At 52.6% G+C, this 14,396-nt stretch overlaps 1 protein-coding gene across 1 annotated transcript; it reads right to left on the bottom strand.

Moving 5' to 3' along the window:
- Window positions 1-789: 789 nt before the first annotated feature.
- Window positions 790-1,710, bottom strand: LOC123360403 (zinc finger protein 551-like; the record flags this gene model as incomplete). The annotated part of the gene is made up of 1 exon (XM_045001206.1): window positions 790-1,710. A coding segment is annotated over one exon (921 nt), but the record flags the coding sequence as incomplete, so codon positions are not given.
- Window positions 1,711-14,396: the final 12,686 nt, after the last annotated feature.

Raw genomic sequence — 14,396 nt, 5'->3', positions numbered from 1 at the left:
ACAGAGTCCTCCCTGCTGGAAGTCTACAGTAATCAACAGGTGCTCTGCTGGTCCCATGGTGTAAGGGCCAGCACTCAGGACTTTGAATCCTGCAATCTGAGTTGAAGTCTCAGTGGAATCTGAGAACAATTCCTGGGCCACAAACCCTACTGGGTCTTCCAAAGCTCTATCTTGCTTTCTCAAAGGCCACGAAAACCTCTACAAAAGGTTTTTTTCTCCTGCTGATAATAGCTCACCTTAACTGATCACTCTCGTTATAGTGTGTATGGCAACACCCAATTTTTCATGTCCTCTCTGAGTGTGTGTGTGTATTTTCCGGCTGTATTTTCCACTGCATGCATCCAGTGAAGTTGGTTTTAGCCCAGAAAAGCTTATGCTCAAATAAATTTGTTAGTTTCTAAGGTGCCACAAGAACTCCTTGTTCTTTTTGCAGATAAATTAATGGAGGTTAAGTCCATGAATGGCTATTAGCCAGGATGGGTAAGGAATGGTGTCCCTAGCCTCTGTTTGTCAGAGGGTGGAGATGGATGGCAGGAGAGAGATCACTTGCTCATTACCTGTTAGATTCAGTCCCTCTGGGGCACCTAGCATTGGCCACTGTTGGCAGATAGTAAAGGTCCATCCAACCTCACATCCTATGTGGGAATCAGGAAAATTATTAGAGAAAAAAAAGTATTGATAGCCCTAGAGGTGTTTATGTTGTTGATCTCCCTTGCAGATTCTCTGATGACTAACATGGGCTAAGTGCCCACAGAAGGTTTTCCCGCACTCACTGCATTTATAGGGTCTCCCACCGGTGTGGATTCTCTGATGTTTAGAAAGGCTTGAGCTGCGAGTGAAGTTTTTCCCGCACTCACTGCATTCATAGGGCCTCTTCCCTGTGTGGATTCTCTGATGCCTAATAAGGTCTGAGCTGGTAATAAAGGTTTTCCCACACTCACTGCATTCATAGGGCCTCTCCCCTGTGTGGATTCTCTGATGTTGAGAAAGGGCTGAACTGTTAGTGAAGCATTTTCCACACTCACTGCATTCATAGGGCCTCTCCCCTGTGTGGATTCTCTGATGTGTAATAAGGTGTGAACTGCGACTGAATTTTCCCCCACATTCACTGCATTCATAGGGCCTCTCCCCTGTGTGGATTCTCTGATGTTGGATAGGGCAAGAGCGGTCAGTGAAGCATTTTCCACACTCACTGCATTCATAGGGCCTCTCCCCTGTGTGGATTCTCCGATGTTGATAAAGGCCTGAGCTGCAAGTGAAGCATTTTCCACACACACTGCATTCATAGGGCCTCTCCCCTGTGTGGATTCTCTGATGTTGAGAAAGGGCTGAACTGTTAGTGAAGCATTTTCCACACTCACTGCATTCATAGGGCCTCTCCCCTGTGTGGATTCTCTGATGTGTAATAAGGTGTGAACGGCGACTGAATTTTCCCCCACATTCACTGCATTCATAGGGCCTCTCCCCTGTGTGGATTCTCTGATGTTGAGAAAGGGATGAGCTGTCAGTGAAGCATTTTCCACACTCACTGCATTCATAGGACCTCTCCCCTGTGTGGATTCTCCGATGTTGATAAAGGCCTGAGCTGCAAGTGAAGCATTTTCCACACACACTGCATTCATAGGGCCTCTCCCCTGTGTGGATTCTCTGGTGTCTAATAAGGACTGAGCTGCGAGTGAATTTTTCCCCACATTCACTGCATTCATAGGGCCTCTCCCCTGTGTGGATTCTCTGATGTTGAGAAAGGGCTGAGCTGCTAAGGAAGCATTTTCCACACTCACTGCATTCATAGGGCCTCTTCCCTGTGTGGATTCTGTGATGCTTTATAAGGATGGAGCAATCACATACGTTTTCCCCAAACTCAGTGCATGTATTTTTTCTCTTTCTGCTGAGGATTTCCTGTTGTGTTGTGGTTTCCTTGAGGTCCTTCTGAGTTTCCTTACAGGAAATACATTTACCCACTTTCTCCCCTGGCTGGTTTCCCTGCTCTCCTTCTGGTCTGTGCTGAATGTCATGGGATTTTTCCTGCTTATGACTCCAGGACACATTCCTTTTCGATCTTTGTGATAATGCTCTGTGTTTATCCACTTGCTCAACATTTTCCTGCTGAGAATTCTGCTCCTCTTTCTCACATACCATTGCGTCACCTGCTGTGATAGAGACAGAAACCTCAAACAGGGATGGAAAGGGGAAGGCCAAACCAATACAAGTACTGGAGAGACGTCAAATAAAAATCAGGAACTGAACTCCCCCAAGTTCTTCCCCAAACAGGAGAGAGGAGGGGATCAATTCAGGCTTCACATCCCATCCAAATTCACAGGGGGAAGGGAGGAAGCTACTGCCTGGTGTCTGCTAGTGTCTACAGGAAGCCATGAGCTATATTTACCCTAAGGATACGACCCCTGCTAGGGACAATATTGAACTGAGAGACCTTCCAAGGGCATTGTAGGGCATCCCAGATGTTTCCTTCAGGCACTTACAGATTCTCAGTTGGTTTAATATTGCCTCACCTGTGCAGGGAGCTCTCAGGATCTCTCTTTCCTCTGAACCCTGGAGGTCTGGGACCCATGGCTCTTCCCCTTGTTCCAGCTGGGAGATCACATCAGGTTGGGAAATTGGAAACCCTGCTCAGATGAAAGAAAACAAAGGAGGTCACTTGATTTCATAACTTTGTCATAAAAAACATTCTATTAATTTAACTTCAGTGCTTAGTGTGACGGGTGTGCCTGGGGCAGTCCACACTGAAAATGCCAGGGTCAGGGCAGGATGAAAAAGGGAGAGCAGATGCTCCCAAAACTGGTGGTTAACACTGAAGTTAAACTCAACGACCAGTCACAAACTGTGCTTCTGATCCCACACACGGGTTATCGAGAAGCTGAAAAAAGAAATCACATGGCCCCCTTTATTGCATTCCAGTTCTCCGACTCCCAATCAGCACCTAGGTCCAGTACAGTGAGAGGTTATTTAAAAACTCTGCTCATATACAAAATGTTTTTCTGACCCCAAAAGGTCAGCCACATTACAAGATCACTATAGGTTTGGATCTTACCCAAAAGACCACACTGCCAGCCAATCCTTTAGCATGGAAAGACAAGACAGGACATGACACAAAAAAAGTTGTTAAATAAAAGCAGTGAGATGCATTCCAAAATCTATATATCAGGTTATTAGCAGTATTGTTGAGCTGCTGGCTTGAAAGTCCGTCTGGAACACATCCACATGTTCGATGGGTCTTTCAGTCCTTTGTTCCAGGCTTCAATTTGTAGAGAAGTTGCTCCAGAGGTAGGAAGAGGGATTGAAGACAAAATGGAGATGATGCAGCTGCCCTTTATATTCCTTTTGCCATGTGGCTTGTACTTCCTGTGTCCCAAACACAAGCTTCACAGCACAGGGCATGGAAAAGCCTCGTAGGTCTCAGCACACAGACATACCCCTGCATGTCTTGCTGACTCAATAGGTTTATGCCCTTGATCAAGGATGGGCAAATTACGGCCCACGGGCCACATCCAGCCGACAGGACCGTCCTGCCCGGTCCCTGAGCTCCTGGCTGGGGAGGCTAGCCCCTCCCCCGCAGCCACACCACCGCGTGGGCAGCGCTCCTGCGGGGCGGGGCTGTGCGCTCCTGCTGGGCAGTGTGTCTGGCTCTGCGTGGCCCACGTGGCTGCCAGACACGCTGCTCTGAGCGGCATGGTAAGGAGGTGGGGGCGTTGGATAAGGGGCAGGGAGTCCCAGGGGGCAGTCAGGGGACAGTTGGATGGGGCGGAGGTTCTGGGGGGACGGCGGTTGGATCGGTGTGGGAGTCCCAAGGGTCTGTCAGTGGGCAGGGGGGTGGATAGAGGTCAGAGCAGTCAAGGGACAGGTAGCAGCGGGGTTGGGTAGGGGGTGGGGTCCTGGATATGAACCCATATCCACACCCCTGCCCCCTGACAGACCCCGGGACTCCTATGCCTATCCAACCCCCCTGTTCCCCATCCCCTGACCGCCCGCCCAATCGTCCCCTGCTCCCTGTCCCCTGACTGCCCCCCAGGACTCTCTGCCCCTTATCCAACCCCCTGGCCCCCTTACCACAGCCACGCGGCTCGCCGGAGCTAGATACGAGGTCCCTCAGGAGCGCGCAGACCAGCCCCCTTACCATGCCACTCAGAGCAGTAGGAGCTCGCAGCCCCACCGCTGCAACACTGCCCAGGAGTGGTGGGCCAGAGCGCTGGTGGTGCGGCATGTTGAGTCTGCAGTGGGACAGCAGAGGCAAGGGAACAGGAGGGGAGGGGAGGGAGAGGGGAGCCTCCCCATCCGGGAGCTCAGGGGCCGAGCAGGCTGGGTGTGGCTTGCGGGCCGTAGTTTACCTACCCCTGACCTACATGTTAGTTTGTAAAAAGAACAGGAGTACTTGTGGCACCTTAGAGACTAACAAATATATTTGTGTTTTATCTGCATTTCTTTTGTAAACAATTCTGACTTTTATGCCTCGTTACCTGTAGTCACTTAAAATCTTTTTTTTTTGGTAATTAACAATCTTGTTTTATTGTTTTATCCAACTAGTGTGTTTGGATTACAGTGTGTTGGAAACTGCATTTGGGATGTAGCGGGGTGGATCCCCGCTCCTGCTCTGAAGGGTTAAAAACAGCCCTGGGAGGGGCCTGTGGCTGGAGAAAGCAGCTTTTAGGCTGGGCTGATTGGGGGAAGTGGCTGCAGCTGGGGCCAGGCCCCAAACAGACTCAGCTGGCCCTATAAAGGCAGAGAAGCCAGGGGCAGATAGAGTCTCTCTCTGTTTGTAGAGGGAGATGGGCCTGGCTGCAGGGAGCTGGACACAGGGTACCTGAGTGGAGCAGGGCTGGGGAAAGGCAGAGGAGCTGGGGAGCTCCAGCCTGGAAAGCCCCAGGCTGTGGCCTAGCAGAAGGCAATAGGTACTGGGGGGTTGCAGAGGGCAGCCCAGCGGTAGGCAAAGGCAGCAGGTCCAAACCCTCCTTGCCAGTGATGAGTGGCTGATACTGCAGCCTGCCCCAGGGTGTGGGGCTAGACGATGACTGGCCTTATACTGAGCCGAGGTGGGAATAGTGGGTGGGAGTTCCCTGGGGAGGGGAGACCCCAAGACTGAGGGGTTACTGCCAGAGGGCAGCACCCCAGGTAAAAGGGGCACCAGGTCCAGGGAGGGACATGGGGGGCCAGAGGACAGGCGGATCACCAGCCTGCAGAGGGTGCGCTGGAGCTGGAATGAGCTAATTCCCAGAAGTCACCAGCAAGGGGTGCCGCAGGGGTGAGTCCCCTCATCTACATGGGATAACAAGGCTGGTGCATGTCAGTTTCCACTGATGAAATGACAGACTTCATATGAGCTTGCCTTGTTCAGTAGTGTGCTGGACAGGGAAAGATGCACATTTCTGGGGGAAGTCTGGGAACAGAGACTTTTCTGGGGTTTTCCTGTGCTGCACTGTAACTCCTGAGTCGCTGACTAGCAGCACTCAATACTGTAGCTGGGAGCGAGTTACATGCTGGAGACTGTGTGTTACCTGCCCAGGAGCGGCTGCTCTCACAGTAAATCAGTGTAAAAGTCACCCCAGCTTGGGAAACTGAGGGGACACAGCTGTTCAACACTCCAGATTGCACTGTGGTTAATGTCACAGACACTCAATTTCAAAGAGGCTCCCAAAACACAGAGAAAGTAAATCCATGTCCCAGAAATCCAAGACTCCAGAGAGAGGGCAAGTCTCCCTGCCACTGCTTCTTGCTGACAGCGAGGTCCAGAGACAATGAGACAGTCCTGGGGAAGCTGGGAACAGGAAGCATGGGCTGGTGGGGTTCAGTGGAGAAAGGGAACAGGAAGGGCAGGGATAGTACTGAGTGCAGGATCTCAGCAGTACTAGATGTCAGGATAGCACATAGTGCAGCCCATTGGAAAACATAATCCCAACTATACATACAAAATGATGAGGTGTAAATTAGCTGTTTCCACTCAAGAGAGAGATCTTGGAGTCATGGATAGTTCTCTGAAAACATCCACGCAATGTGCAGCGGCAGTCAAAAAGCGAACGGAATGTTGGAATCATTAAGCAAGGGATAGAAAAGACAAAAAATATCATATTGCCTGTATATAAATCTATGGTGCACCCACATCTCGAATACGGCTGTAGGAGCTGGATTTTATAATGTACTGTGAGAATTTAATGTATGATTTGATTTCATCCTGTCAGCCACCCTGTTTGAATAGCAGAAAGGAATGACAGACCAGAACAATCCTTCTGACTGATTATGGTCACCTTTTGTTTTAGGATAAGTTACACTGTCTACTATGGTTTCCTCTATGTATTACAAATTAGGCACTCTAGTTAAATCTACATGTCTTTGTTTTAAGGTTTAGTAAATAAGAGATAGGATTCTCTATTGTGTCTATGTTAAGTAGATTAGAGAAACATTGAAGGCAAGGTTTCATTTGCAATGCCTTTTTGCTCGATATAAAACACTACTGTTTGTATTCTCAGTGGGTTTGTGTGAATGAGGATGTATGCATCAGGAAAAGAGAAGATGTAAAGGCCATTGTTATAGCCAGAGTCAAGGAAGAAGGAGTCAAGAGACTTAAAGGACATCAAAGAATCAACAACGCGCATCCATAACGAAGGGCAGATTGATGACCCTGAGGTCAAGGCTGGCACCCCTGAGGACAATTGATTAAATCAGAACAAAGGACAGGCTGACCCTCTCGGAGGTGCACTGGAATGTTTACACCAGTTAAGAAGTAACCGATCACAAACTGATACAGCAAAATCCATAGACTTCAACAAAGGAAAAAACCCTATAAGAACCAGGGTGCTTGGCCATGGGACTTTGGGTTCATCTTGCCACACTCCCGGAGCATTGGATTGCGACCGACAAGAGCCCAGCCCCACACTTGTGCTCAGTGTAATTGGCCATTAGATTGAATCGAGCTACAACAGATTGGTAACTATGAACTGCTCTGGCAGAGGGAGGGAGGGAGAGAGAGAGAGAGAGAGAGAGAGGTGTGTGTGTGTGTGTGTGTGTTTACCTTCCTCTATAAAGATCCCATGTGCTTTGTAGGAGCATAACACTGCGTGCAGGTCTGGTCACCCCATCTCAAAGAAGTTTACTTATGCAAACAGGAGATATTTGACATGGTGCAATATTGTTCCTGTGTTCTGCAGCAGGGGAGGGTCTGTGGCAGTGTGTGGGTCACTGGCATATTGGGGTGATGCAGAGACAGGACAGTGTAGAGGTAGCATTGTGGGGCTGGCATGAACCGTATCTCTTCATTTCCCCTTCCAAGAACTGAGGGGACAGGAACCCTTACCCAGCGAGGTCACATTCTCATAGTTCTCCTGCATGACGTCTCTGTAGAGGGCTCTCTGAGCAGGGTCCAGCAGAGCCCACTCTTCCCTGGAGAAATACACAGCCACCTCCTCGAAGGTCACTGGCCCCTGAAAGAGCAAGGGTCCAACACTCAGTACCTGCTGCCCCACTCACAGCCCCACTATTTGTGGGGGAGAGAAGCCAATCAAATGCAAGCTCTGGGTGGATCACAGTCAGAGTCCCACCTCCACCCCACTCAGAGCATCCTGGAAACACCAGGTTAAGGGGACGAATAGAGAGTCCCTTTTCTCTCCCAGCAGATCCATCACACTCCTACTAGCCACAGACGGATAAAGGAGATGGAGCCCCTAGCAGGGACCAGGGAGAGATCTCCGGTAGGAAGCCCAACACCCTCCTCATTGTGCAGAGCTGGATACGAAAGGAGGGGAATCTCCCCTAAACCTCACTAGTGGGTGTCCCCTTCATATCTCACAGCAGCCACTGGTTAGTCAGGTCAGGCTCCAGCACTGGGAGTCTGGTCAGTTTTCCTAGCCCGATGTAGGAGGGTTATTTTCTGTTTCACAAATTAGGGTATTTCCACCTCCTAATCTCATGGGTCTGTTCCTAGAATATGGGCCACTCATTAAACTCCCCCCAGCAGGAATGTCACAAGCTGTCCTCCTCCCTTCCCCACCCTGTGCATTTCCTGCCCGGCTCCAAACCAGACTGTGCAAATCTTCCCATCTCCGGTGTATTTGCTGTCCCTCTCCCTCCTGCAGGAACCCACCAGCAACCCCCCGACAATCCCTACCTGAACAGTCTCCTCTGCAGCCATTTCTCTCCCCTGTCCGATGGCAGGATGGGATGAGCTGGAGTGAAACACGGACGTCATTCTGCAGCGTGGGAGGGTGAGAAGGGCAGTTGTGGGGGTTACAGAACAGGCTTTAGTTAATTTCACAGGATGATTCCCCCAGGCCCTTTCCCTGCAGACAGACATCCTAGATTCTGCCATCCTGGGAAAATGCTCAATCTCTTTATTACAGTGTGGAGCTGGCCCCTCCTGCCAGGCTAAGCCCACAGAGAGATTTTTAACCTCCCTTCTCCCTCCCCCGATCGCATAACTAAGTCTCTGAACACAAGGCTAGAAAAGAGCAGAACCAAAGGAGTCACTGTGGGGGATTCCCTCGGACACTGACCCCTCGGCAGCCACACCCCAGCAGGGGGAATATGGAGTCAAGAACCAGCTTTTCCTCTGTCTGAGCCTTTTCTTGATCACTGGAAAGTGGTTCTGCCCAGGGATGCTGCAATACATGTGTCTGGGTGGACTAGAGAGCTGGAAATCTCTCCCCCCCACTCATTTCTCCCACTGCCCCTTTCAGTCTCTCCTTCCCCTGTCCTCTCTCCCTGCCCCTCTGGCTGGGACAGTCCCATTCCTGGGGGCTTTGCTCTCCCATGGCTGGATTTGCTCCTGGCAATTGCTAATGGGAGGAGAGGCTGTTTGTGCAGAGTCACTTTCTTGCTAGTCCCCAGCACTTTCCCAGAGGACTTTCAGTTACCTGGAGTCTGTGGTAGAATTTGTATTAACAGGGCCCAGGGCTGCCCCAAGGGGCTAGGACCAGCTGGAGAAAGTCATCCCCTGGGCCAGGCAGAGAAGCAGCTTTAATTAAGGTCACTTCCCAGCACAGAGCCCCGCTGGGGGAGCAGCAGCTGCTAAGCCTGGTCTCCCAGATCACAATGGAGGCTGCAGCGTCTGACCCAGGAAGCTGAACCCCAATATCCCGGGCAGAGAGGGACAGAGCTTTTGAGCAGCTTCCCTCCTTTAGCTCTCTGGGGAGAGCAGCTAATGAGAGCCCCTCCTCACAGGGAGAACTGCTGATCTCATTTGCCCCACTGTCCATCTGGAGTCACTCCTTGTCTTTCCATGCAGTGACTCTGGATTAACAATGGTCTCAATGAAACCAGATTTCAGAATGAATGAGTCCAGAACGCTGTGGAAGAGACCATTGTGTGGCATTTCTAGCCCCCTTCCCACCTGCCGCACCCTCAAGATCTAGTATAAGGACTCAGGGCACAAATTTTCCCAATGGAACTGGAAGGTCCTGGAGTTTTCAAGATGTTTGATAAGTGGCTAGAAAGTTATCATGGTGACTGGGCCTGGCTGGGGAATGCTGGGATGTGCTTGGAGTCAGGATTCTGGCACAAGCTGATCAGAGAGAAGGAGCATGGTTAGTAGCAGCCCCCAGAGCCTCCATCCAGGGCCCCCCAGACACCCCCAGTACCCAGAGCCCAGACCCTGCAGCCAGAGTCCCACCAGATATTCCCTGGGACCCAACCACCAAAATCCCTGAACAGGAACTCCAGCTACCCCTCAGCACCCCACTGGCCAGAGAACCCCCACCAGACCATCACTGGCAGGCTGGGAATCCTAAAGGCCCCCCCCACCAAGAGCCCCCAACAGCCTGGGACCACCCCCCCAGGGGATCCCTCACTGGGAATTCAGTCCCTCACTGCCTGCCCAGGATTCCCCTACTGCCTGCCTAGGACCCCCACCTGTCCTCCAGCAGGACCTGCCAGGCCGTTTGCCTGGGACCCCCTGATGCTTTACAACGGGACCCCTCCCTCTGCTTGCCTGGCATCCCGACCTAGCGCCTGGGACTCCCCCACCCAGTTCTGTGCATTGGGCACGACTAAGCCCCTGGCACAGCACCAGGCTCCCTCCAGCCCCCTGCCCCGCCTCCCCAAGAGACGCCCACCCTCACTGTTCTGCACCAACGTGTCCCCAGTGATACCCACCTCCAGGACCCACAGCCTCAGGACTGGGCACATCAGAACCCCTCCCCCCCCCCCCCAAACCTCCAGAACCCACCAATTTGAGTAGGGTACCCCCTGCCCAGTCACCCAGAGGCCTCCCCCTCCCACAATGCCCCTTCAGCTCCAATCTCCCCACACAGACACCCCATCCCCTACCCCAGCAACAGTGTTACCACACTGTGTCTGCTAAGTGGATAGAAAGTTATCACTGCCCCCTGCTGGCCAGTCACACGGGCAGAGGGATCCCTGGGGGGTGCTGCTTTAACAGGAGAATGGAAGGCCTGGAGGGCAAGAAAGGTCCATGCCCTGTCACTAGCTACATCTTCGCACTGCGGGAAGCAACCCCTCCCAGAGGCCATTTGTCATGGGCTTTGGGACACTTCTGGACCGACGCTGCACTCAGAGTGACCTCCTCACCCAGTGCCAGCTGGAGAAAAGAAAAGGGTCCAGCCAACTCTCCTGTTACCAGCTGGGAACCACTGATCCCCCAAACAGGGGGAGGCCTCTGGATTTGATGGGTATTAAATACGTTTAGAGAGGAAAGTGGAAAATCAGAAGGATTTTATCTCAGTTGTTGATACGAGGTAAAATCTGAGTGTTTCACATCAATATCTGATAACTGAATAGAGAGAAAATGGGCAACATTTGCCAACATTTTATATCCATGTTCAGGAATCTGAGAAAAGGTGTAAATCTGAGATTTTCTTAGTATTTTATAATTAGAGAGACAGGGAAAAATCTCAGGCCATAGTCATTTAGAAATAGACAATTAGAGAAAAAGTGGGGCTTAGGATAATTTTTAGATTTGCAGAGAATACATATCAGAAACTACGCAAGTGATAACATGAGAGGGGGGAGGGATAGCTCAGTGGTTGGAGCACTGCCCTGCTAAACCCGGGGTTGTAAGTTCAATCCTTGAGGGGGCCATTTAGGGAACTGGGGTAAAAATCTGTTGGAGGATTTAGTTGGGGATTGTTCTTGCTTTGCACAGGGGGTTGGACTAGATACCTCCTGAGGGTCCCTTCCAACCCTGATAGTCTATGAACACCGTCGAGATCCGAGGGGATTTTATATTACTGCTACATAACTAGAGGGAAAAGGGGGGCTGTTGGACTGGATTTTATATTACTATCCAATACATATACAGAAAGTGATGGTTCCTCCCACCCCCACAGGCAGCAGGGAGCCCTGTGAGGAGCTGCTTTAAGAGGGCAAAGGGGTGGGGGGAGCTGGCAGGTCCCTGGATGAGGGAAGGGGGCAGCAGTGGGGGATGGGCAGGTGACTGGTGGCTGTGGTGGTAGTTGGGGGCAGTAACTGGGAAACCAGGGTCCGGGCAGCCCCCACGGGGGACACGTGCCCCTCCCGCCCTGGCAGAGAACCGGCATCTCACCCCCCGCCCCCACGCCAGGGGCAGCCACGTGCTGGGGACTGACCCAGGGCAACAATTTCCCACCCGGACAAGGACAAATCGCTGCAGGTAAAACGGGGGGGGGGAGACCCGGGGGGGGGGGACAGGGGAGCCGAGAGAGCGGATCATGGGGAGGGGGCGCTGGGGCAGTGGGGGAGGGGCAGGCTGGCAGCACAGGGCGGGGGGGGGGGGCAGGTGCATCCAGCAATGTTGGGTTTGTAACCAGTGTCCCTGTGCTGGGCTGAGCGTCCTCGCCCCCAGCCGGCCCCTCGCTCTGCAAACCGACCCATTGCCCCAGGGACACAAAAAGTTAATCTGCCCCCGGGGGGGGGGGAGGCACAGGGGAGCCGAGAGAGCGGATCATGGGGGGGGGGCGAATCTCCCCGGATGTTACAGCCCGAGCGAGACCCCGAGAGAGAAACGGGGCAGAACCGGAGAGACTCTGTACCGGGGGCGAGAGGCGCCAACAGGGACAGGAGCCAATTCACTCCCCGCCCCCCCATCCCAGATGCGGCTCCGAGGCTTCTCCCAGGTTCCCCGGGGCAGAGTCACGTGCCCGCCCCCCCCCCGGGGTCTCTCACTCACCGGCTCACACGGAGGCGGCAGCAGCAGCTTTGTTCTCCCGCCCCCAGTGGGGCTCGCACGGAGCATGCGCAGTTCCAGCTCCTGACCCCTCCGTCACCCGGGCTAGAGAGGGCGGACGCGCCCCCGGGGCAGGCTGGGAGATGTAGTTCCGGGCTCTCAGTGGAGCGGAAGTGACGTCGGAGAGGGAGCCGGAACGGGAGCGCGGACGCGCGCGGGGCGCTGCGGTTCTGCCTGGCTCGTGCGGGGCCGTTGGAGCCTCTCCCGGGGCTGGAGAAGGGTTTGTGCCGCTGGGGCTCTGGGCATGCGCAGATCGCGGCGGGAGAGACCTTCATTAACCCCCCCATGCCCGGCCCCTCCGTGGGAAAGGGGCGGGGGGGGGGGAAGTGTCGGTGCAGCCCGGACATGGCCGGGGGGGGGAGCCGGTGCCCCCGAGGAGCGGGGAGAGAAAGGGGGGGGCTGAGACCCCCTCGGATTTACCGCTGCCCCCCCCGTGGGGACCCCCCGCCCCCCCCGCCCTGCCCCCTTTCTCCCTAGAGAGCCACGAGCAGCCCCCAGGGTGACCCCCCCTCCCCCCACCCCTGAGAAGTTCCCTGCCCCCCCCCCCGATTGTGCCCCATTTTCTCTCCCCTTCGCCAGTGTCCAGCTCTCCCTGGGGCTGGTGGGGCTCTGGGGGTGTCTGGGCCCCTGGCCAGGGACTCTGGGGACTGGGGGCCAGGGAAGATCTGGCAGGACCCTGGCTGGGGCTGTGGGGGTGTCTGGGGTCCCGGCTGTGGGGTCTGGGCACTGGGTACTGGGGGGTGTTGAAGGGCCTTAATGTAGAGAAAAGATTGGGTATTAAAGCAGAGAAAGGCATAACAAGCCCCAATGGCTGGACGGTGAAAAGAGACAAATTCATATTACAACTAAGGCACAAATATTCAGCAGCGACGATGATTCACCACAGGAACAAGCTACCAAGGAAAGTGGTGGATTTGCCATCTCCTGATGTCATCTAATGGAGGCTAGATGCCTTTCTGGAATGTGTTTGCCCCAAAAGTAGCTATTGGGTCATACAGGAGGCCTGTGATATGCAGGGGGTCAGGTTAGATGCTCTAATGGTATCTTCTGGCCATAAAGTCAACTAATTTCTGAAAAACTGAGTGTAGCATTGGGAGCAGCGTCTGATGTTTTCCTGTCTAGCCGGCTTGCTGCCTAGAACGAACGCTCCTTGAGTCAAGTATCAGAGGGGTAGCCGTGTTAGTCTGGTTCTGTAGAAGCAGCAAAGAATCTGTTAGTCTAAAAGGCCTTTGTGATGTCACTGCCACACCCCTCCCTTGCTGCGCTAATGTCCTGCCCCTGCCCAGGCACTTTGGAGGTTTGAGCTACTCCCTGTGGATCACCCCACTCAAGGAGCGTTCGTTCTACGCAGCAAGCCGGCTAGACAGGAAAACATCAGACGCTGCTCCCTTGTCAGAAATCTTGTATGACACAAGAGCTACTTTTGGGGCAAACACATTCCAGAAAGGCATCTAGTCTTCATGAAATGACATCAGGATATGGCGAATCCACCACTTTCCTTGGGAGATTGTTCCTGTGGTGAATCATCCTCGATGTTGAATATTTGTGCCTTAGTTGTAATATGAATTTGTCTCTTTTCACCTTCCAGCCATTGGGTCTTGTTATGCCTTTCTCTGCTCGATTAAAGAGCCCTTTCATACCCCATCTTTTCTCTCCATTAAGGCCCTTCAACACTTCAATGAAGTCACCTTTCAATCTTCTTTTGATAAGCTAAACAGGTTGAGCTCGTTCAATAGCTCACTAGAAGGCATTTTTCTCCAGCCCTCAGAACACTTCGTGGCTCTTTGGTCATCAGACTCCTGAACTGCAACTGGATGTGGTTCTTGTTCTTCTGCACAGCACAGCTCCTGGAGAAGAGGGATCTGCAAATGTACATTTGTATGATACCTTTGTTTAACTGATGAAAACATAAACTAGGCACTTAGATGATTGGAACTGATTTCATCTGATGGACAGCTTTGCTAGGTTTTTATGCATTTGGACAGAGAAATGTTGAGTGTTTACATTGATATCAAGCACTCCTGTAGAGAGGAGCCCCTGAACATAATGGAGAATGGAAATGAAAATGTTTAACTTTTAAAAAAAAGAAAGAGGGTTATAAGAGAACACTGGGGTTTGAACTGAGGACTACGTGAACTGTAGTCAAGCACTGTAACACTGAGCTATACCCCCATGACAGCAAAAGTATAGAATCGTGATGTCCAGGACTTTGAAGGACAAATCCTGCTTCATCGAG

This window comes from Mauremys mutica, unplaced genomic scaffold (genome assembly GCF_020497125.1).
Source record: "Mauremys mutica isolate MM-2020 ecotype Southern unplaced genomic scaffold, ASM2049712v1 Super-Scaffold_100252, whole genome shotgun sequence".
Lineage (NCBI taxonomy): Eukaryota > Metazoa > Chordata > Testudines > Geoemydidae > Mauremys > Mauremys mutica.
Note: the sequence above shows the minus strand (reverse complement) of the source record. Positions and strands in the feature narration are given on the sequence as shown.